Source organism: Phascolarctos cinereus, unplaced genomic scaffold (genome assembly GCF_003287225.1).
Source record: "Phascolarctos cinereus isolate Bilbo 61053 unplaced genomic scaffold, phaCin_HiC Scaffold_5;HRSCAF=322, whole genome shotgun sequence".
NCBI classification, from domain to species: Eukaryota; Metazoa; Chordata; class Mammalia; order Diprotodontia; family Phascolarctidae; genus Phascolarctos; species Phascolarctos cinereus.
In genome coordinates, this window is record NW_027555958.1 from 339,428,332 (window position 1) to 339,452,027 (window position 23,696).

General features: G+C 36.1%; 1 protein-coding gene across 2 annotated transcripts in view; it reads right to left on the bottom strand.

The window, feature by feature from the left end:
- HEATR1 (HEAT repeat containing 1) overlaps window positions 1-23,696 on the bottom strand; it is a 61,019-nt gene that overhangs the window by 9,371 nt on the left and 27,952 nt on the right. Inside the window, exons 18-37 of one of the 2 annotated variants that reach the window (XM_021000399.2) lie at window positions 21,855-22,035; window positions 21,513-21,649; window positions 20,983-21,175; window positions 19,747-19,916; window positions 18,968-19,126; window positions 17,089-17,331; window positions 16,345-16,476; window positions 15,203-15,306; window positions 14,053-14,196; window positions 13,161-13,279; window positions 12,951-13,072; window positions 9,471-9,599; window positions 7,068-7,298; window positions 3,561-3,690; window positions 3,201-3,358; window positions 2,787-2,833; window positions 2,344-2,467; window positions 1,893-2,033; window positions 1,427-1,719; window positions 787-937 (exon numbers count right to left, since the gene is read on the bottom strand). In XM_021000399.2, the coding sequence (XP_020856058.1) occupies window positions 787-937; window positions 1,427-1,719; window positions 1,893-2,033; window positions 2,344-2,467; window positions 2,787-2,833; window positions 3,201-3,358; window positions 3,561-3,690; window positions 7,068-7,298; window positions 9,471-9,599; window positions 12,951-13,072; window positions 13,161-13,279; window positions 14,053-14,196; window positions 15,203-15,306; window positions 16,345-16,476; window positions 17,089-17,331; window positions 18,968-19,126; window positions 19,747-19,916; window positions 20,983-21,175; window positions 21,513-21,649; window positions 21,855-22,035 (3,108 nt within the window). Of the gene's footprint in view, window positions 1-786; window positions 938-1,426; window positions 1,720-1,892; window positions 2,034-2,343; window positions 2,468-2,786; window positions 2,834-3,200; window positions 3,362-3,560; window positions 3,691-7,067; window positions 7,299-9,470; window positions 9,600-12,950; window positions 13,073-13,160; window positions 13,280-14,052; window positions 14,197-15,202; window positions 15,307-16,344; window positions 16,477-17,088; window positions 17,332-18,967; window positions 19,127-19,746; window positions 19,917-20,982; window positions 21,176-21,512; window positions 21,650-21,854; window positions 22,036-23,696 lie in introns of both variants that reach the window. The other variant, XM_078156250.1, reaches the window with a different exon arrangement.

Sequence of the window (23,696 nt, forward strand, 5' to 3'; positions counted from 1 at the left end):
TGTTGGCAGGCAGACATAATTTAAAGACACTATGGGATATACAAGCTTCCATAGCGGGAAGAAATGAAGCACACTAAATTTCCCATAAAGTGACCCTACATGTCGCAAGAAAAAAGGAATGGCCAGGTCAGGACTTTTGGTGTTTCCATGTTAATTCTGTTACTAAATCAAGAATAGGAGAAAAGAAGAAATAGACATACACGTGATCAAGAAACTAATCATCAAAGACTAGAAATCACAATAATTTCTCCTGATAGAAACAAAGTTTAAAGACCATGTTTTAAAAACTAGACTGTCATTTTATCAATCAGTCAACAAGCATTTATTAAGTACTGTGCTTACCACTGGGATATAAAAAAAAGACAAAAACACGGTCCCTGGCCTCAAGGACATCATTTTCTAATGGGGGAGATGGCATATCAATAACTACATAATAAAGATATATATAGTGTAAATAAGAAGTAATCTCCTACAGCAGGATCTAGTAGTGGAGCAACTGGAAGGGTGGTGGTGAAAGGGAAAATGGAATAAGAAGTGAAAATGAAGGTGGTATTACCTACCCATCAGGGTAGGAAGCGCCTGGTAAGGGAAATTTTTTTTCACTAATGCAGAGCAGCACCTTCAACGTGGTGAGCACCCCAGGGCACTGAGTGAGAGGCTCAGGGACTTGCCCAGTGTTACACAACCAGGATAACATGATTAATTCACAGGTTTTGCTGTGTTTGGATTTTAATACTACAAATAGACAAAGATTTCTCCTATCCCACTCCAAATTCTGTGGCTTACCTGCATCAAAATGCCATGGAGATACGGGCTGAGAAAACGTGGAAGAGTTTCAACAACCTTCTGAAGGGCCGCCAACGCACTAAGCAAATAAACCTCACTTGAGACCAGCTCGTTGGTATTCTCCAATGTGGTCAACAAGGCAGGCATAAGCCTAAAAACAGTGGGCAAAACATTAGAATACCCAGCAGAATAAGCCATTTGAACAGAAATGAGAAGAAAGCAAAACAGAAAGAATCATTAAGAAACCCATTATAGCATTATACATAATGTAGCCTTCCACATTTTAAGTCACTCACGTGTCTAATGTGCCACAACAGACAAGTGAGACCTAAGGGCCAGTAATGTTGGCACTATTACCACAATCACCAATCATGGGACAGACAAGCAGTATCATCCTAGAGGGAGTTTAGCTTACCCACCAATGGGATGGGATTAATTCATGGCAGAAACAAATGTCTTCTGTTCCTGCCTTCCCATCTCTCCATTTAGCCTTTGCTAATAAAGGGGATTATGAATTATGAAGTAGTCTGTATTTGTAAACTTGAAATGGCAAATAATTCTTTACTAATTGTATTTGCATTAACCCTAAAACAAAAAGACTTTGCCAGCTTCTGTATGCAATTTTTCCCTGTAAGACTACCTGGGAAGATGAGGTATTGCCAGTGCTCCCAGGACACAGGTGACCTCAGCTATACACAACAAAGCACTTCCCAGTACATTCTTCTCATCTTTCATTTCTGGATTGATTAGGTTAATGGCTGCACTCAAAACAGGGCTAAAAGCCTCTGAATTTTCTGTGCCAAAATTTTTGCACAGTAACTTCAAACTGTACAAGGCAGTCTGTCTGTTGATGGCTTGCTCTTCTTCTTTCTCCTTTATTTTATGCTGTGCAATAGCCAAGAGATCTGGAACCAGTTTCAAGAAAAGGGCCACCTATGGACAAAAACCAAAAATTCAACCTAATTGAAGTAAAAAAAAAAAATTAAACAAATGAAACAGATCTTTGCTCCATTTTTCACTACCAAAAAGAATTATTAAACTGCAGCGCACATCAGACACCACAGGTGCGTGTACTCAGGGGGAGTAAAGTTAGGCCTTTCCCTTACTTGTCCCTTTTTCCACTTTGCATGCTGGTGTAATTTATTGTTTAAGAGGTCCATTGCTTTACGACGGACAGAAGGTAGGTGGTTAGTCAGCAATCCTCTAATCACAGGAATAAAGGTTTCTGTAGGCAATAAGGAATTGACCTGTGAAGCACAAAAGGGAGAGATTTCTATCTGAATCATTAAACCACAGTCCATGACAAATACATAAAACATCATATTTCTGGAGACACAAGTACAGGGATATGATTGAGGAAGGCTCCACTGTACCCCTCATAGTCATTAGACTAGCCTGTTTCCAATCACTGAGGTTCTTTTCTAAGAGAAAACATGGTATTGATTTTATCTAACTAAAAAATATCAATCCCTCAAAGATGTAAAAAAGGTAAACTAAGCTAAACAACGAAACCAACAGCAACAATAAAACACTGTGAGCAGGAAAATCAAAACTTACCTTGTCCAGCATATCATAAGCTTTACTTAGGAGAGCGCGCCAAAACTTGGCGGTTAGTTTGTCTGCGTTTTCCTTCGCTGACTGTGCCACAGAATTTATGTAACCAAGAACAGTTTCAAGTAATCTAAAAACAAAGGAGAAATTGTTCAGTTAACAGTGATTGTAAAAATATTTAAAACAGAGAAACAAAAAAAGCTTTGCATTTTTATTCTTCTGAGGTAGAAATCAATTAAATCAATTGACTTCTCCCTACATATTTTTTGAAACTTATAAAACTTAGAATTATGCTTAGGATTTCCATAAGTAATGAGGCCTACTAAACATCCTTCTTAGATGGGCAGACAGGTTGAGGGAGCAGAGAAGAAGTATATTTTCTTAATGCTGAAGTTATTAAGAAAGAGGAATAAAAGTGTTATTAAAAGATTAAAAAAAAATGGACACACCTCTGTTCAAGGCCTTGTAAAGCCACCACACCACCAGCTTCCATGACCTAAGTATTTAAAAAGAAAATAATTACAAAAGATTTAAGCTGAAATTGTAACTGCTTAAAAGGGGTCTCTAAAACTTAAGCTGAAGGCTCTCTACCTTCCATGGCAATCATTTTCAGAGATTGCAGACTACATTCAGATCGAAACCAGTGATTGATTAAAACCAACCCACTCTTCCCACCCCTTACCTTCCCCCTCACCCCCAAGCATTTTGGTTTTCTTTGGAATTTCAAAGTCTCAAATTTAAGACATTTATGCTCTGGCAAAAATTCTAAATTAGTGACTGTTTGACTATTACTAATTCAAGAAAGAGTTCTCACAGGAAAAATAAAATACTTCATACAAACAAGAATGAAATGAAAGTATTACCTTTTTGATAAAATTATGGGAAGCCAAGAGTTGAGACATGAAGGACACTGACAAAAATGTAAAATGACGTAGCTGCTTGCTGGTATGAGTGTCCACATTGAAAACCTGTACCATCTGTTCTTGTGTCTTAGTCCTGTGAGATACTGTTTTGGGGAGTTCTTCTGGAGAAATAAAAGGCAATACAATGATTTCACTAAATTTCAAGATGAACTATCCTATCAGTACAGAAATGGATATGATGTGTTTCAGTACTTGCACAGGATATTATAGGAAAGAGGGAGTAGTGAATATTTACTTAGAAACTTCCATGGCAATCACAAACATAGAAAAGGCTGCATAAGAAGAGTAATCTTTACTCACCTCCCTCTTTTTTCTCTGGCAGCTTTGTTAAGTATCTGAGTATATCCATCAAACTTTGGAGCTGTTGCTGGACAGTAAATTCACAAGAGACTGAAATCCAAAATTCAGTGTCAGTCTCTAAGATAGCATCCTATTTAAAGAAGAGGGGAAAAAGCTAAAAGAACTACCTCTTTCAACATAGTCAATAAAAGTTAAGGAAATTTAAATGAGTGTGGAAATAGTCTCCAATTTTTCTTCAGCAAAAGAGATCAGAACAATGTTGTTCACTACAGTCAAAAGTACCCCTACAGTGACACTGGCAGTGATATATTCTAAAATCAAGAAAAATGGGTGGATTAGGAGGAGAATGAAGAGGGTACTGACTGATTTATGGATCCACCTGTGTCGTGTATAGGTATACACGACACTGAATTCCACCCTGGCTCAAAAGAAGCTATCTTCTCAGCCTTTTTCCTTCTGGAACCCTTTCTTTTAGGCCCTACTCATTTGCAAAGATAGTTATCAAGGTTAAGCTTCCAGGTTGGCTGGTTGGTTGATTGTTATCCTTTGCCCTCGAAGAGGACCGAAAATGACATCACTATGCTAGAGTCAAGTTTCAGTGTGTTCCACTGCCTGATCAGACCAATACAATCTTGGAACGTTGTACCACAGATCAGGCATAAATAGTCTATGTGAACATCTGGGGTGAATTCACTAAATTTATACATGTTGCTTTTTTTGGTTTGTTTGGGGTTTTTTGAGCTATTTCCATTCTGTTTTGCCCACAGAGCACAGCTCTGATATGGGCACACCACGCTGAGTGGTCCTGTACCAACATCCCCCATGACACACTATCAATTTCAAAGTTAAGAGAGACCTGGAGGGTGTCCTTGTATCACTTCTTCTGACCACCATGTGAATACTTGTCCTGTGTGAGTTCTCCATAAAACAATCTTTTTGGCAAGTGTACAGGGTATACCAGCAAAGACAATTAAGAGTACCCAAACTGTCAAGAATATCAAGGGAATTAGTAGGAAAAAATGTGAAGGAAAGGAGCCTAGCCATACCAGATCTCAAACTGTATTACAAAGCAGTAATCATCAAAACTATCTGATGCTGGCTAAGAAACAGAGTGGTGGAGCAGCGGGATAGATTAGGTATACAAGACACAATAGTCAATGACTACAGCAATCTACTGTTTGATAAATTTAAAGATTCCAGCTTTGGGGACAAGAACTCACTATCTGACAAAAACTGCTGGGAAAACTGGAAAACAGTATATCAGAAACTAGGCATAGACCAACAACTCACATTATACACCAAGATAAAGTCAAAATGGGTACATGAGTTACACATAAAGGTGATACCATAAACAATTTAGGAGAGCATGGAATAGTTTACCTGTCAGATGTATAGATAAGGGAAGAATTCAGGACCAAAAAAAAATATAGAAAGCATTACAAAGAAAAAAAATGGATAATTTTGATTATATAAAATTGAAAAGTTTTTGCACAAACAAAACAAATGTGTCTCTGATAAAGGCCTCATTTCTCAAATATACAGAGAACTGAGCCAAATTTATAAGAATACAAGAATACAAGTCATTCCCCAACTGATAAATGGTCAAAGAATATGTATGAATAGGCAGTTTTTGAATGAAGAAATCAAAAGCTATCTATAGTTACATGAAAAAACGTTCTAAATCACTACTGATTAGAGAAATGCAAATTAATATAATTCTGAGGTATCACTTCCCACCTATCAGATTGGCTAACATGACAGAAAAGGAAAATGATAAATGTTGGAGATGTGAGAAAACTGGGACACTAATGCATTGTTGGTGGAGTTGTGAACTGAGCCAACCGGTCTGCAGAACAATGTGGAACTATGCCCAAAGGGCAATTAAATTGTGCATACTCTTTTGATCTAGCAATACCACTACTAGTTCTGTATTCTAAAGAGATTTTTTAAAAAAAAGGTAAAAGAACTTATTTGTACAAAAATATTCACAACAGCTGTTTCTATGGTGTCTAAGAACTAGAAATCGAAGGGTTGCCCATCAGTTGGGGAATAGCTGAACAGAGCTGTGGTATGGGATTGTACTGGAATACTACTGTGCTATAAGAAACGACCAGCAGGATGATTTCAGAAAAATCTGTAAAGACTTACAAGAACTATTGATAAGTGAAGTGAGAACACTGTACACAGTAATGGCAACACTGTAGGATGATCAACTACAAATGACGTTGTTATTCTTATCAATACAATGATCCAAGACAATTCTAAAGGACTCATGATGAAAAATGCTATCCTTATCCAGAGAAAGAACTGATGGAGTGTGAATGCAGATTAAAGCATACTATTTTCTGTTTTTTCTTGTACAACATTACTAATATCGAACTATGTTTTACCTGATGACACATATATAACCTATAGCAAACTGCTTATCATCTTAACGAGGGTGTAGCTGAGGGAGGGAGGGAGGGAAAAAATTTAGAACTCAAAACTAAAAAAACAAACAAACAAACAAGAATTGTCTTTACATGTAATCGGGAAAAGATAAAATACTATTAAAAAAAGAGTATCCTAGTTATGAACAACCTTGTTTCAAAGTCCCTTGTGTCCAACCAGAGCCTAAAATTCCCATAATCGGATCCAAATACTAAGACTACCCAATCTCATTGGATATGACCATTCATATGCCTGCTCGTTTTTTATCCTGCCTTAGTACTAGAACTTACACCCCTGAACTATGTTATCTTAAAAGATAACAATCAAAGAAAGTGAAATCATTCGTTAACTTTCCTATATAACTACACCTTACACTGAGGTATGGTTAATGAAATAAAATTGCATTAACCCCTTGTTCACTACATGACTTTTCATTGCTTCTTCAACAAAACCATGCCTAAAGGATAAAGATTTGCCACTAATGTGCAAAAGTAAAGTGTAAGGAAAATGTCCTATGCTCTAAAACCAATGCAAAAAAAGGAGTCCTAAAACTTTTTGAGCAATGAAAGCATGAATTAAATAGATGGATGGTCCTCTTAGGTGATTACTTTTAAAAAGGGACAACACATATTTGCACGTGTAAGTTCTGGCACATTTGTTTAAAAAACCAATTTCATTACTCTATAGTTACATACATTTTGTTGTGTTATTCTCTACCTCCCACCCCAACACAAATGACTACAGAGTAGGTTTTGTTTCTATCTCAGCACTGTATTACAGCAATGATGCTTCCAGTCTAGGGAAGAGAAATAAGGTTGGGAGAGGCAAATTTTGTTGATACCAACACCTTAAAGCAGTGAAATATGAAAATTTTAAGCTAATTTCAGTTTTTAAAAGTTCATTGTTAAATGTTTTAAGTAAGCTATAGAAATAACCATAGACACATTTAAAGTTGATATAATCTCAATCAAGAACAACAGTGTTAGTTAAATTTAAAACTTACATGTTAGGAAAATACCACAGATTCTCTGTGAAGCATAAACATCTTTCTCTCACTTCCCCACCCTGTATTCTGACCTTTTCTCCACGAGCAGCAACCAGCACTGTTTTAGTGACATACTGTTCAAAAAGCAACAGCAGGAGAATCCAGAGGAATTTCTCTGCACCGAGAGTATCCACAAGTTCTACAAGGATGGGCAGGCGCCTGTGCTCAGGAACATGAGGCAGAGCATCCACAAACACATTTATAATTTTAATCCCAACTTCTTCTATGTTCCTTGTGACATCTGCAGAGTCACCACTGTCTGCCTGTAAATCAACAAACAAGTGAAGAGTCAGCAAAAGCAAGTTTCTGACTGATGAAGCAAATTGCTTCTTTGAGTCATGAGTCAAAAGAGTCCAAAGAAAACAAAGTCCCAAAACCTAAAAATAAATATATAAGGAAATTTAACGACTAAGGCCCTACCAAGCCATACAGAGTAACTGCCTACTATGTGTGGTAAGGCACTGTGCTAACTGCATGAGGACACAAGGAAGAGTACGCCATGGGCCCTCTATCACGAGGTCTACAATCTATATGAGAAAAATACAAAAAGGAAAGATGATAACAAACATTTAAAAGTCTGTGAAAACCAAATGAACGGTAGCTTCATGGTAAAATGAAATGAGCCCTGAACTTGCAGTCAGCAGAACCTTGGGTTCAAATCTCACTTGAATAGTTACTAGATACAGGATCACGGACAGGAAGCTCATTTAACTCAAAACTCTGGGGTTTTTTCACATGTAAAATGGAGATGATAACTGAACCACCTGCTTCACAACACCTTCAATGTGTCCAAAAGGAACCAATTATTTTTTCTCCCATTCTTTCCCTTTGATTTCTGTTGAAGGTACTACCACCAGTCACCTCCGTTCACAACTTAGAATCACCCTCCACTCTTCCCTCTCCCTCACTGTTCACATCCAATGAGTTGCTAAGTCCAGCTGATTCCACCTCCACAACATAATTTGTATACATTCCCTAATCCCCACGAACCAGAACCACCCTAGATCAGGACCTCCTCATTTCTTAACAAGACTATTGCAACAGACTCCTCTGTCTGATTTCCTTGCCTCCCTCTCTAAAATACCCTTCATATAGCTATGATACTGATAGATACAAATAAAGGTCTGAACATGTTACTCCCCTGCTCAAGAAAAATCAAGTGGAAAAAAAAATGGAGCAGTTAGGTGGTACAGTGGATACAGCACTGCCCCTAGAGTCAGGAGAACTTCAGTTCAAATCCAGCCTCAGACACTATGACTTTGGGCAAGTCACCTAACCTTGACTGCCTTTAAAGAAGAGAGAAAAGAAAAAAAAAAGAAAGAAAATCAAGTGGATCCCCTTAAAGTACAAATACCTGTTTGGCTTTTAAAACCCTTCACAAGGGTTGTATCTTATTGCATAGAAATAACATCAGCTAGCATTGATTATAGCATTTTAAAGGTGTGCAAAGCACTTTACAATGTAATCTCACTGGATTCTCACAACAACCGAAGTTAAGTGCATTATTATCTCCATCTTATACGTGAAGAAACTGAGGCCAAGAGTAGTTAAGTGACTCACCCAAGGCATGGAGCTGATAAGTATCTGAAGTAGAATGCAAAGTCAGATCTTCCTAAAAATCCTGTCTTCTATTCCCTACATGACTAAGTATTACCCCCTCTTTGCCATCCTATGTTCCCACCAAACTGGACTGTTTATTGTATGCAATATTCCATCCTCCATCTCTCTGCCTCCATTCAGGTTGTCCCCTATTCCTGGAATGAACGCCCATCCTTTTCTCTGCCTAATAAAATCCACTCTTCTTCTGAGATCAATTCAAGGCTCACCTCCTAGAGAAACCTGTCTTAATTCACTTCCTTGCTAGTGCTCTCCTGTCAGAAATGACTTTGTACATATTTTGCCTTTAATTTTCTATGTAATGTTGGTTCCCTTCAACAGCATGTTGGCTCCTGGGGAGCAGAGACTGTTTGTTGTCCTTCTACCCCAGAGCTTAGCAAAACATCTGAGACCCTGTAGGTACCTAATAATTGCTCACTGAATTGCTGCCTAGCACACATATTTCTACCTTTTCTACAAAATGGTATAAGATACTTTTCAACGTTTTGCATATCTACAGCATTTCACTGATCTACCAGCTTAAAAATCCTGCCAAAAAAAGAAAAAAATTTCCATGTAGCATGATCTATTCTTGATGAAGCATGCTGGCATTTTGTAACTACTACTTGCTTTTCTAGAAATATACTAATCATTTCTTTAAGGCTTCACTGGTGTGGGCATTTCCTCTACCCATGCAGATGGCAATCATCTTTGGTCTTCCTTAGACAGTCAATGCCACAAACAGTCTTATTAGCCTAAAGGTTTTCCTGTGTCTCTCCTAATGCCAGTTTTTGTGTTAGGTCTCTGAAGGAAACAACAATGCTATGCAGATAACATACCTGGATAAGAGCAGGAATGACCATTTTCACTGTCTTCTTGATAACTTGAAAACTGTAAGTGTCATCAAGGCGCATAACATTGGCTCCCATGAATGTAAAAATGGGCATAATGTTGTGCAAAACTTTATCCTGAAAGGAAACAGATCATCACAATCGTCATCTTTAAAAATATCTTACAGAGGCAACATAGCTTCTTAAACCACGACATGCATTTCAATACTTCAAGACAAATTGCTGCCATGAAACAATATCTCTTTTCAAAAATCTCACCTCATATGTGTGTGTGTGTGTGTGTGTGTGTGTGTGTGTGTGTGTGTGTGTGTGTATATAAAATGTTGTTTATTTTGTTTTGGTGAAGCAATCGGGGTTAAGTGACTTGCCCATGGTCACACAGCTACTAAGTGCCTGAGGCTGGATTTTAACTCAGGTCCTCCTTACTCCAAGGGCGGAGCTCTATCCTAGACCTAGCTGCCCCCATATATCTATATCTATCTATCTATCTATCTATCTATCTATCTATCTATCTATCTATCTACACACACACACACACATTTAAATAATCTATTCAGGAACCTCTAATGCCATTTGTAATTAATACTCATTACTCATGAGTTGCTAAGAGGGATCAGCCATCCAAAGTAATTTATAATTTTATGATTTAATGTAAAAAAAACCCACCAGTGTATTCATGAAATTTGGCATGTATAGTTCATTTGTGGCTTTCACAGAAAGAAGATAGGCTGTTACTATGAGAAAAATAGCCTAGAACACTCTGATGTGATGCCAAATTGAAGACTGAGACTAAGATGTTTGGTTTCAAGCCAAATTCAATGTGAGCTGATAAAGGAAAAGATAAGAATCAGCAAGAAAAGCAACCAGCTCTACCTTAGGCACTTATTCTTTTTAAGGTTGTTCCAAAACATATTTCCAATTAATAGCTGGTCAATACTTTGAATAACAAGCTAGACTTTCAATAAAGAAAATGTATAGTTATAAAGCTGTGGGTGTATACACGAGACCCACCACCTAAATCTCAGGCAGAGCACACAATCTGTACCTCAGATTAAGGCACATGACCAAAACTTCCCGCTGTCTCCTGGCAGAGTACCTAAAATGCAATTTGGGACCTCTTTTGGAGACATAATTAGCCCTTTTTAAAGATTCAGTCTCTAATTTTAAATTACAAAGTTAACATCACAATTACATATATGGGATGATAATGAACAAAATGTTTCTATTTCCCCTGTTGCTGATTTTCTACCCACAAATGATAAACAAGCATAAATCCTACATTTGTATTTTTTTCTGGTGAGGGAGGAAATAAGCATTTAAATAGCACCTAGCATGCCAAAGCACTGTGCTATCATAAATGTCTAAGGCAGGGATGAGGAGCCTATGGCCTTGAGCCCACATGTGGCCCTCTAGGTCCTCAAGTGCAGGCCTTTGACTGAATCCAGCCTCGAGGCCAGCCCTGAGCTCACAGGTTCCCCACCCCAGTCTAAGGCCTATTTTAAACTCTGGCCTTCCTAACTCAGGTGCACCATTCCACCAGATGCACCTCTAAAAGTTCCTCAGTTAATTAAACTTTGATTCACTTATCTATAGGACTAACTACAAAACACTTCTCCATGTGAAACATTAAGTTAGTCCAGCATTTTCCAAATGGAATATTTTTAAGGCTTGAAATTCTGAAACCATAACTGCTGAGTGGAGAGATGGGGTAGGAGTAAGGGCAAAGAAGGGGCCTAGAACATTCCAGGGACACAGAGGGAAAGAATATATTAGAGCAAAGCAAGAAATCAAGCCTATTTTTATTCTGAGAAATTATCATATGTAATAAGCACTTTAACGTGTAAATTCTTTTCTTTTTTTTGAGGGTCAAGAAAGACCTCATATAGGAGGTAACATTTATTATTAACATTTTTATTTAAAGTTCTGAGTTCCAAATTCTATCCCTTCTTCCTTCCCCTTCCCACTCCCTGAGAGAGTAAGCAATCAAATATAGGTTATACATGTGCAATTATGTAATACATTTCCATATTTAATGTGTAATTTCATATTGAACATTTTAGAGCACCAAGACTCTAGAACAGAAATCTTCAATGGGGGTTATATCCCATCCTCCCTACAGAAGCAAACTACTGTACTGGGACTATCACACAATTCTACCTCCTTCCCCCATCATGTCACAAATCCCACCACTCCTTCCCCTCTTGCAGCTATAGAGGTGCTGTGGATACTCAGATCACTGTCACTGCCTCACAGAGCAGCGGGGAGGTTTGAGCTTACACAGATCAGGAAAGGGAGGAGGAGTGGGATCTGCAATGTAGACCTCATTACCATAGCCACTCTCTGCCCCTGCCCCTTTTCCCCCCAATCCAAACCTCTTCATAACTTCCTATTTTTGTTGAGGGTAACATTGTCTTTCTAGTCTCCCAGGTATGACTCCTAAGAGTCACTATCCTTGACTCCTCAACTCACCTGAAACAGCATCTTTAAAATTACAAATGATCTTTAAGTGACAAACTGATGGCCTTTTCTTAACCTTCCTGACCTCTGCTGCAGCTGACAATCACTCTTACTGAAGAGTTATAGATCCTTCTCTGGGGTCACCTATAAAAACTCTCATATCTACACATTGTAAAAACCTGGAAGCAGAATTTTTTTACCTATTAAAAAATCTTCCAAATGAAGAGTTTCAGTGAGTACTGAATCCATTTATTAAAAATAAAAATACAACACCTTCTAATTAGTTAGTAAGAATGACTAATTGGCATCAAGGAAGATTTCTACTAGCCAAATTTCAACAAAACTTTTACATAATTGCTGTAAGTGTTGAAAACCTGTCCATCTGCTATAAAAATATTTTAATAACTAGGAAAGTAATGATTCTGTTTCAGAGCCATTAAGAAAGCTTGAACTATCCCTAAAATGTAACAGAAAACAAGATACTGATCTAAACAAATCAGTAAGTACCTAATAAAGGTTAATTTACATGATCTGAATGTAAGCACCTCAAGAGCAGAAGCTATGTATCATTTTTGTATTTGTACTCTCAGTACCCAGAACTGTGGCTGCCTGGGATGTAAGGCACCTAAATGTCTCATTATTTAAGAATTATCAAATCACCTTTAAATCATAATTTCCCTTGAACTAACATAATTTCAGCCTTACAATGTTAAGCTAGATAAGATTAAAAGGATGTCTACCTTTTCCTAAATATTTCTGTATTTCAAATGTCCTAGAATTTTTGTGGAAATTTTTCACAGTAGAGAACATGAGGCAGTAGTAAAAGAGAAAGGGCTGGACTTGCAACCTGTGTCTGACAACCACTCGCTGTGTGATCATGTCCAAGATAGTCAAGCTCTCTGAGCCTCTCACCTCAATTACAAATTGAATTACGCTATGTGATAGGACTGTTCTGAGCAAAGCATTTAAAAAAGTTGTAAAGTATTATAGAAAAAAAAACAAAACACTTACAGGAAATATTCCAGCAACAGCACCCAAAAGCAAGAATGCATGATGATGTGTTTGAGGCATCTCTGAAAGCCGCACACACTGAACTAACAATTCTACATTGAACTTTTCTTCATCAAGAATACCTATAGAGGAAGGAGATAAACGCTTAAAATGGATCAACATGTAGAAGTATCCTTGAAGCACCCCCCACCCTTAGAATGTTGTACCTACCTTTAGGGAGCTTAGAACCATCTGGGGATAGTTTTTGGCAGATATTGAGCAGACAGCTAAGAATCAGCTGCTTGGTATATTCCAGATTTCCCTGCTCTGGTGGCAAAGTTTCAAGACATCTTCAGATTTCAGTCCAAGTGATGATGAGGAACAAAAAAGTAGTACAATTTTTCTTGTCAGTGTCCATTAGAAATCATAGATCATAACAGGTTTCATAAAAATCAAACAGAAATGACTAAAATAAGAAAACCAGCACTTGCTAATTTACTGCAGTCTTCTCTAAACCCTTCCAAGGAGTTTAATGGAAAATTGCTACTCTTATCACATTGCAAAGAAAATGAGAGTAGAGAGAATCTCCACTTATCTAGTTCTGCAGAAGGAAATGTGGGAGGTATATTGTGTTGACAGCCATGATTCATTTAAGTTTCAAAAACTATCCACTCAAGATCCTATATCTAGGAGAGCATGAACAGTAATAACAAACTATATCTGTCTCTCATACCTAAGCTCCATCCAAACTTTCATGTTTACACAATAAAGCCCAAAGAAGTGACAGGCGCATGCTCTAGGTTCATCTAATAGAATGCCAGAAAGCAGAATGGACTGTGTTCAGTGGCCATTCACTTAGTCCAAAACTAAGGAAAACCTGAACTTTCTAGTGGTTCTTGGCCAAGGATTTCCCAACACCACCCCCTTGGCTACATTCTTTTTATTTCCCCATTATCTTATTTGCACAAATGGTAGCCACTTCTATAAGCAATACAAACTGAAGGCTCATATTATGTTGGAGGTAAATAAGAACAAGAGAATAATGACAATTCTCAGGCAGGTGTTAGCATTCTGCTCTCTAACAGACTATAATTAATTAAAAGACATTTTAAAAGTGATTTACCTGGAGAGTAAATTAAAAAGACATGGCACTAATAACTGAGGACTTTTCAGTTTCTTTTTGTGCTGCAGTAATTCTAAAATGAGAGTTACTCTCTGCCAGTAAGCACTGCCAACATCTTGTACAGGTTCTGTATCTTGTAGTTTTCTGCAACGGGAGTAAAAAAGTATTCTTAGAATAAAAAGAACTTAAGCAAACATGAAAATATTGGATAAAAACTGATAAAAAACAAAACAAAACACACATAGCTAGAATAAGAGAAACAGGGAAAATGGTTGCATCAAACACCTGATTGATTGCACACATGCTTACACGTGGAACTGACAATAATAGAAAAAAGAAAACACCTACATGAAAAATTGCTCCAAACAAACAAGATAAAAAGAAATTAAAATACTTCTGAGGAATTGACAATAAAAGGCAGTTCCAGGATATACTAGAGCAGTGGTGTGAAGATGAAAACACCAATACAATGCTGTTAGAAATGCCAACCATTCTGGAAAGAAATCTGGAAGCATATGAGACTATGAGCTTAAAATTCATACGCTCTGACCCAGGCTATATCCCAAAGAGGCCAAAGTTTAAAAAGGCCGCATACATACAAAAATGTTAATAGTAGTAAACTTTTGTGGAAAAAAAATGTAAAGTATTGGTGCCACAGACTGGGGAATGGCTGAACAAATTGTGGCATATAATGGAATGGAATATTATTGCACAATAATATGAGGAATTTACAGATACATCAGAGATTTCTAAGACCTCATGCACAGAGACACAAACAATCAGAATATATGTAACAACTACAACAAAATTAATGGAAAAATACAAAAGACAACTAAACTTTGATTAATTATAATGACTAAGCTAACTTTTTCCTCAGTTAAAAAGAAGAGAGTTCCACGGGGAGAACACTGGCACTGAATGTGAGTATATGCTGCCAGACACAGTCACTGTGTCTTGCTGGCTGGTTTAAGTGTTTTATTTTGTTACCAGAGTGGGATCAATGGTGGAGGGAAGGTATACTGGAAAAAACTAATGCAAAAACAAATGGCATCAATAAAACTCTAATTACATAAATAGCTGAAAAAGTTAGGTAATGTACAAAAAGCTAGAATAACAAAAGAATTTTTCTTAGTGAGTTCATAATGCTTACTTCTGTTGCATTTTTTGCCTTCTTGTTTGCTGAATTGTACCCAGGGACTTGGCTTTCTCTGGTGGCTCTAGTTCTAATCGGATTTGTTCAGCATCAACAGAAATCTGAAATTATGTTAAAGTAAGAATTACCAATAATTTCCATTTCTGGGATAAACAAGCACAATGAATAGATGTATTTTAAAACCCACAAATAACTAGTTGCTTTTAATCGCCTTCAACCACTCATTAATTTAAAAAAAAAGAAAGATAATTCTATCAAGTTATTTTGAATTTAAATCAGACTAATTGACTTGTCATGCTTAAAGAAAAATTATTCTCTTATTCCAAGGGATTAAAGCTGTCCAAAAAGCAGGATGGTAACTACTGAGTTCTTTATCATGGGAGTTTCAAACGATGTGCTGATTAACTCATCTATAGCGCACTTATGAAATACGGGGAAGGAATAAGAGTTCGCAAAATTGCACAGGTAGAGAGAATTAACACACTGATAGGTTTGAGTTTGATTCAATTAACAAATCAAAGACTTTCCCTGGTGCCAATCCACATGGCAGGTGCAGAAAACGTTTAAAAACAAAGGCAAAACCAACTACAATTATTTGCTGACCTGTAATCAATCTGATTTTATGAATCAGAAGTCTCTTTTTTTAACTATGTTTGTATCTGTATAGTTGGTGTCAGGTCCCTCACCTGGAATTGTTCTCAATTTCATTATTCACTTCATCATATAAGTCATGATCCTGGCCCTTTCAGTTCTCCCAGGTAAATTGCAAACTACTGACCACTATTTTTGGCATACAACTCTACAATCTATTATGTACTACTTAACAGAAATCTGATCCAGACTAAATACTAACAAATGGTTAAACTATAAATGAAAAAATAGGTATCAGAAACTAATTAGAAAGGCCTACATTTCATGTTTCCATAGATATCAATATATTTCTGTCTCCTATAAGATTTCATTAAGTCCTTTGGTTGCCCCCAAATCAATCAATTAATTAATAATAACCCCAATACAAGGAAGACTGAGATAAGGAAAAGAGGTGCAATCAAAGAAGTGAAAATGAAGAATACTCAAAAATGTTCTAAACTATAACAATTAATACTGTGTAATATGGCTCCAAAAAGGTCATAACTTACTGTTTTAAAAACACTGCTAACAGTTTGTGCACAGAGAGTATTTTTGCAATTCAAAAGTAAATCAAACAGCATTCCCAAAAGCTTCTGTTGAACTTTTTCATCTGATATAGCAGCAAAGAATGGTTTTGTAATCTAAAAATAACAAAAAGAAATCACACGAAATCAAATTCCTAAGAAGCCTTCTTATATAGCTTTGTCATATTGTTAAAAAATAATGTATGCCCGTTCCATGTCATGTAACTTCTATACAATTTAATAGCAAGTCGAGAATCAACCTGATGAGAAGCTTCACCAAAATGAGTGAGGCTGATAACCAGAACAACAAACACACTGTCCATCACTGGGGCTATACCTGAAGACTTTTCAGCTTGGATGAGCTTGCTGCCAGAACCTTTGCTTATCTTTTCTGTTACACTTCAGGAACTGAATCATCTCCATGTCAGGATGAGGAATCAGAGAAGGATTTTAATGGACAATTATAAAGCTTTTGAAATGAAATGAAATCTTAAAACTCTGCATATTTCTTTAGAACCTGTCCATCACAGTGATCACTAAAGAAAATCCATTCCATATTTTAAAACATTCAACACCATTCAAGAACTTAATTTGTTCATTCGGTCATTCAAAATACACCATATATTATCCAATTCCTGAAATGTGCAAATACATCGTGCTCCAGTATTAGCAGTGATAAAGGGAAAAGCAAACTTAAAAATCTAGATTATAATTAGAAAAAACACCAACCTTTCCAAGTGCAAGGATCTGGAATGTTGGCATCCCTTTGAAGACTTCCTTCGTTGTGTGCACAGCTTTTATGAATACATCTAAACTCTGTGGGTCCTTGTGTAAGAGAGAAGCTGAATGCTCATTGTACTTCCCAAGGGCAAGGTGCAAAATGACAGCTTCATCCTTCAGTATTGTAGGGGGTTCCTTTAGGATTTTCTCCAGCAACTGATCAATTGTGGGCAACAGCTGAGAAAGCACCATCTACAAATTGGGAAAAGCTATTAACTTCAAATGACCTCTATTTGTTACATAAGAACATTACCATTCATGAGAAAAATTTGGCATGGGAAGTAGCCCAGGAGAAGATCTCAGGGAAGTGATAGGATCTTCAAAAAACAGAAAGAGCTAAAGAGTTATCAGGAATGTTTTGAGAGAACTTGAGAATGAATTCTACTAGGAAGCACTGAGGTCTTAAACAGCCATCTTCTGAAATGTCTTTAGGTCTTTCAGGCGAACAGAGCAATCCCCACAGCCATAATGATCCTAATAATCCTAAAGAATAGGACTCTTTTGTTCCTCAGGTTAGGTTAAGAAGAGGGTGTCAGAGCATCTGTTCAAATTATACTGTACACTTCAGTTTAAAGATGCAAACAAATCACAAACATTAAGCACCGATTCAAACCTTTGCCTTTGGAAGCAATGTTAGCACGCTCCTGCCAGCTAAAAATTTCAGTAAGTTATTTTTCCAATTAGCTGAACAAATGACACTAAATTTTTGAAGACCTCTTGTTATCCATTATTCTCTCTTTCAGGATTTAACTATAATTCAAAAACTTCTATTTTACCTATAAACTAAAAGTACAGAATGTTTTGTTCATTAAGTTCAAGACAAAGAATTATTACATTTTAGAAAATCTGTGACCATATGTATCTTTAATTAGAATATTAAGTTGTTTTTCTTTTAAATAAACCTTTGTCACTTTTCCCTGCAGTGTGCAAATATTTAAAAAAATGACACACACAACATATTAAATTACTATAATGAGATTACTCTTTCTGGATGGAACATATTTAATTTGATTTATACTTCATGTATCTGCTCAAACTTGTAAGATTAAAATAACAGGTAGTAAAAGAAGATTTTAACCTAATATTAATACCAGTATATAGTTCTCTTTATTGTTTCTATGTTATGCTTCCTGTTAAAACTATTAGTTAAGGTCATAGAAAAGGTTCTAGAATATGGTATTATGAAAATTGATGCTGTTAATAGTAATAACAACAGTAACAATAATGTATATTTATAAAATACTTAGAGGTTTGCAAAGCATTTTCCTCATAACAACACGAGATATCTTGATAGTCCAAGTATAATTACCAAACCAAGACTGGAAATTAAAATTAACTGCCCAGAATCACACACAGAGAGTAAATGTCTGAGGTAGGAGTCAAATCAAGGTGTCCAGACTCCAAATCTGACACTCTATCCATAATTATTATCAACACTTTCAGGCAAATTTGTCATTTATAACTTATAAAACTAATTCAGAAGACATACAGAGAAGGATTTTTACAGGAAAAAATAGTGATAAAAGCTCAAATTAAGGCTCATTGTGATTTTAAAACATGAATACACTTGTGCAAATATATACACACGATTTATATGTACGTACACACACACACACCCCCTTCAATATGCAGGAGTAATATGCTTGTTAAAACAATCCCTCCTACCCTTCTCCAAAACAACATTCAAGCTTTGCTCTCTCTACATTCAATATCCCCTTCCTGTTACCTCTCAAGCTAATTAAAATAAAATTTTCCCCATACACATCAGTTATCACAATATTTTGGTAACACCAGACTCAAAGTATATTTCTCATTAAAATATACACACCTCACTATTGACTTCCTGAAGAATTTTCATCAAGTTTTTTGCAATATAGGATGGACAACTATGTACACAATAAAGAAGATGTTTTAAGGCTTCAGTCAACTTCTGGTGAGATTTCAGCTTTTTTCCTATTTGTAGATCCTCAAATAAAGTATTCAAATCCTAAAACATTAAAAGGTAAAACACAAAAATAGTATATGGAGGGTCTTCAAATGGTAGAAGTGCTAATTTCTAAAAACGATCAACCAAATGACAACTTAACATTATTTCACTAATAATCCGCCATTTTTTGTGTGTAGTTGACTCACAGGTGATACTATTGGCTAACAGAACACTACAAGCATATGTTACCTAACAGCAAATGCCAATTATTCCCAATTATTTTACCCAGGGAGAAATGTATCAAATTATTTTTAAAATGTTTAAATAATATTTAATAATCTCAATAATAAATATTGCAAAAATTCAATTTTTCCACAGATTTGATAGCCTAGCTCTTAAATATTTAAATGGCTTCTTAACAATGACTTTTGGCACTTCTTTAAATTCCCAATTATATCTCCCCATTTATTTACGTTAAGAAAAGATTTTTTAAAAAAAATTTGTATTTTCTATTACAGAAATTTCTGTGAAGCAACTGATCAAATAAGATGAAAATCCTATTTATATAGCTTTCAACTAGCAGGTCAGAGGAATAGACGACTTCATATATGTATATGAAATCTCCGCGCCTCCCCCCCCCACTATCTATCTACTTATACACCGCTAACAGGAAGATTTACCTGTGCTACATACGTAGCATCTGAAATAATTTCTTCTTCTTTCTGAACTAGATGTTGTATTATTGGTTGCAGTGGAGACTCTATTTCATGTAAGGTCTGGAGGCAAAGAATGGCAGCCCTTCGTACTTCTCTTACAGGACTTCCCAAATTTATGAGTAAACATATCACCACTGAGGAAGAAGAATAATGTTAGGTATGCATTACAATAAACTTCACATATGTAAACATCAAACACAGGACAGGAAAATCTGAAACACTTTTAAAAGGAATTAAATATTCTATAACTTAAGAGAGGCTAAATCTGTCAACTGTGGTATTTTCAGAAATTTTAATTTTCCTTAACTTAACAACATATTCGATTCAACCAACATTCACTGAATTGACTGACTACTGTCTACTATGTGCATGGCACTGTACCACGAAAGAGAGAAATAAAAAACTTGAGTCATACACAGAGTATACAGAGTATCAGGGAGTAAGGGGAGAAGAGACAAGACATGTACGCAATGTGTATGAAACAGGTTAAACAGAGTGGAATGAAAAATTCAGGAAGGTTTCATGAACAAGGCAAAACTTAAGCTAAAATAATGCATCCAATCAGGAAGTTGAGGTGGATTTCTCATCCTCCAAATACCAATGAATATATTTAGTCATAGCTAAGACTCTAGCCAAGGATGGGGAACCTGCTCTAGACAGATGTCTCCATATCTTGTATAAGAAGACAACATTCAAGCCTTTTTACATCAGACTGACTCATAAAACCAGGAAAAAGAACTTCACTTACTGTGAACAGAAAACTTCTAAAGTTACCAGCTCTCTTCAAATAAATTAGTTCCCAACACAAACAAGGCCATACTTAACTGACAATTTATCCTTAGCTGACTTCTTTCCTATAAAACTGTTATCCTTCTTAAAGAAAGTTGCTGGCATGTCTTGTTTCTATAATATTATAGCATTACACATGGAAGATTATTTTTCAAAGTTTTGAAGTGATTCCCTGCCTCCATCACTCTAGCAGAACCAAGATACCCCTTTTGTCCAGGAAAGGCAGTGGGGGTGGTGGGAGGGGATTGCTGAAAACGTAAGGGCCAATTACAGCAACATCAAGTATGCAAGGGTATTATAAGTATGCTTGTATTAATTTGAACCTTTCTGAAGTCCAATAGCAAAAACTTACACAAACTAGGGAAGGGAAAAATATGTCAACATGGTTATGAAAAATGACAATTTTAATACCTGGAGAAGATGTTGTTGCCAGGTATTTTTTCTTCTGTACAGTCTGGCCTGATAGCATTGCACGCCCTATGTAAAGAGCTTGAGTCTGTAGTATTGTCTTCACAGTATAGTTAAGTGGATTTGAAAGGCTATAATTATAGGTCCATAAGAGTGAAAAGAACTTAAATAACTCGAAAACATCTTCTAAATGTACCTAATTAAAACAAAAGGAAGTTAAGTTTAGTTTTCTTCAAATTACCAGCTAACATATTCCCAAATATTATCTTCATTGCACCACTGTGTGTACTTGGAAATATATGTTAGCAAAAAAAATTTTAATTCCTGTATTTGAGCAGAGCTGCAATTATGGCACAAGTAAAATTTAAAATTAAAAAACCCAACAGGCTTGATTAAAATCCTTTTCCTGGAAAATACATATTGAAATGAGAAATGTCAAACTGTAGAAGACAATTTAATTCTACTACATTTTGTTTTCCATAGGATATAAAATTACTTTAGCTGAAACAGGTTTCAGAATAACAATGAAGTACCTTTAAGAAAAGGTTCATCAGAACTCTGAAGTGAAGGGCATCAGCACCAGCAATAATAACTTCAAATATCTGGATCAATAAGTGCAGATAGTCTCGACTATCTTCTTTCATATGTTCAGGATTCCACCACTTATCATCTAATGGGCATGAAAACATGTGAGGTAAGAAATAATCCACAACTCTAAGAACATGATGAGCTTGCAATGGCTAAACACAAGCAAGAAATTTTTCAACCATGAAAAAGAACAATTTTCTAATTATAACAAAAAATAATTCACACATCTAATTTTTCTTAACTAGTTTCTAAGACAATCATATCTAAAAATATTCACAATGATTTACCTTTAAGAAAAGATTCAGGAGGCTTCAAGACTTGAATAAAGTTTTTCAATGAAAAGGCAAACATAACCGCATCTTCCACAGCAATCATCTGACCTCTGTTGAGCTTTTCTACATATTGAATCCATATCTCCACTGGTATTCCTTTGTCTAACAGTTCAGAATGACATTCAAAAGAGATTTCCTAAATTGGTAAAATAAAAGGAAAACCAGTCCAGTGTGATTTTAAATATATATTAAAAAACCAAAAAACTTTTTTGTTTTTGCATCCTAGAGCCATTTATTATTTACATGTTGGGACACAGAAAGTAGCAAAGACAGAGTTTCCTTATTTTCCTAAAAATGAGACCAGCAAAAGAAATTTTTTTTCTACTTATAAAGTTCACCAATTTGAATAAGGGAAAGTAGTGACTGGAAAGTGAAAAAAGGAGGAACAAAATCTCCTCTATATGAAGTAAAAATAATGGGGTTCCCCAAAGATTCCTGAGGATGAAGGCTCATTCAGCATTTTAAAAAATTTATATGGAAGACGGAATGTACAGTCAAATCTCTCTTTGCATACATTACTAACATTTTTGGGTCAATGAAACAGTAGCTCAAAGGTAATATCATCTCTAGAAAATGAAGAAAAGAAAATGACAGATAAGAATCAATCTAGGTATATGTGGAAGAAAAAAAAATCCAAACTACCCTTAATAAAATGGTGAGCTCAGAACTATTCATTATGACTTTGGAAAAGGATAGATTATTCCCTAAAAATACTGGCCTAATGTGAACTGTGGTATGGAGGAAAGGAAGAGAGACAGATAAGAGCAAAAAAAAAAAAGGTAAAGGAAGTTTGGAAAAGCAAGTAAATAAAAGTATGAGAGATGGCAGAGATACTGTAGATAGACTGCAAAGGGAATTGCTGAGTGGCTGTGAGGACAAGAATATGGACAATCACCAAATTCTGGAATGTGAATGAAAGGGCACCAGGACAGACAAACAAAACAACGTACAAGTATATACAAAGAGGGGGTAAGCCATAGACTTTGCTAATCTAGAAGGAGGTAAAGGATGGAAATAAGTTTTTTTAAAGGGGCTGAAGCAAAGTCTTACGTTATAGATTCATGATGGGTAATGCATTTAAAGATGTCCCTCTTTATGCTACATTATATGGCCAGGCATACCCTGTACTACTTATTGCTACCTCCAGTATTATTTGTCTATGATCATCACTTAATGACATTTCCTTTTCTGAGGAACATGTTTAAGGACCATGCAGTCAGTCTACATCACCTTCTCCTCATCCTTATTATCTTTACCTACAGACCCTGGGGAGGTTCTCCCAACTTTTTCCAAGATCTAAGCCCCTATCTTAGAGCTCTCTCTCCACACCCTCCCACCCAGTTCATCAGCTCAGCCACTTCCTACTCAGGCTGGTGTATTCCTCATAAATTTACTTCTCAATTCCTCATCTCTTAAAATCTAATGATTTTCTCTACCCCATTTTGGTCTCATAATATGAACTTCAGACTCCATCATCAAATGTGAAATTCCATTCAGATCACAGTCACATACCCTTCTACCTTCTCTCGCTCTGAGACTTACGCTAAACCTGCTTTTCACCTTTATCATGCTCTATAATCCAATGTTCTATCCCTATTACCCCAATTTATCTCCTCCACTCTGGCTTTGTTTCTTCTGTAATGAGGTTTATCCAAATGGTTAGACACTTTAATGTTTCACTAGCTACGACTCCCGGATCCTTTGTGTCCTGATGTTCCACTTTTCCAGAACTGAGAATACTTTTCCTCAAAAACCACACTTTCCAGTTTCTCCAGTCCTGCTAAACATGGATGGAGG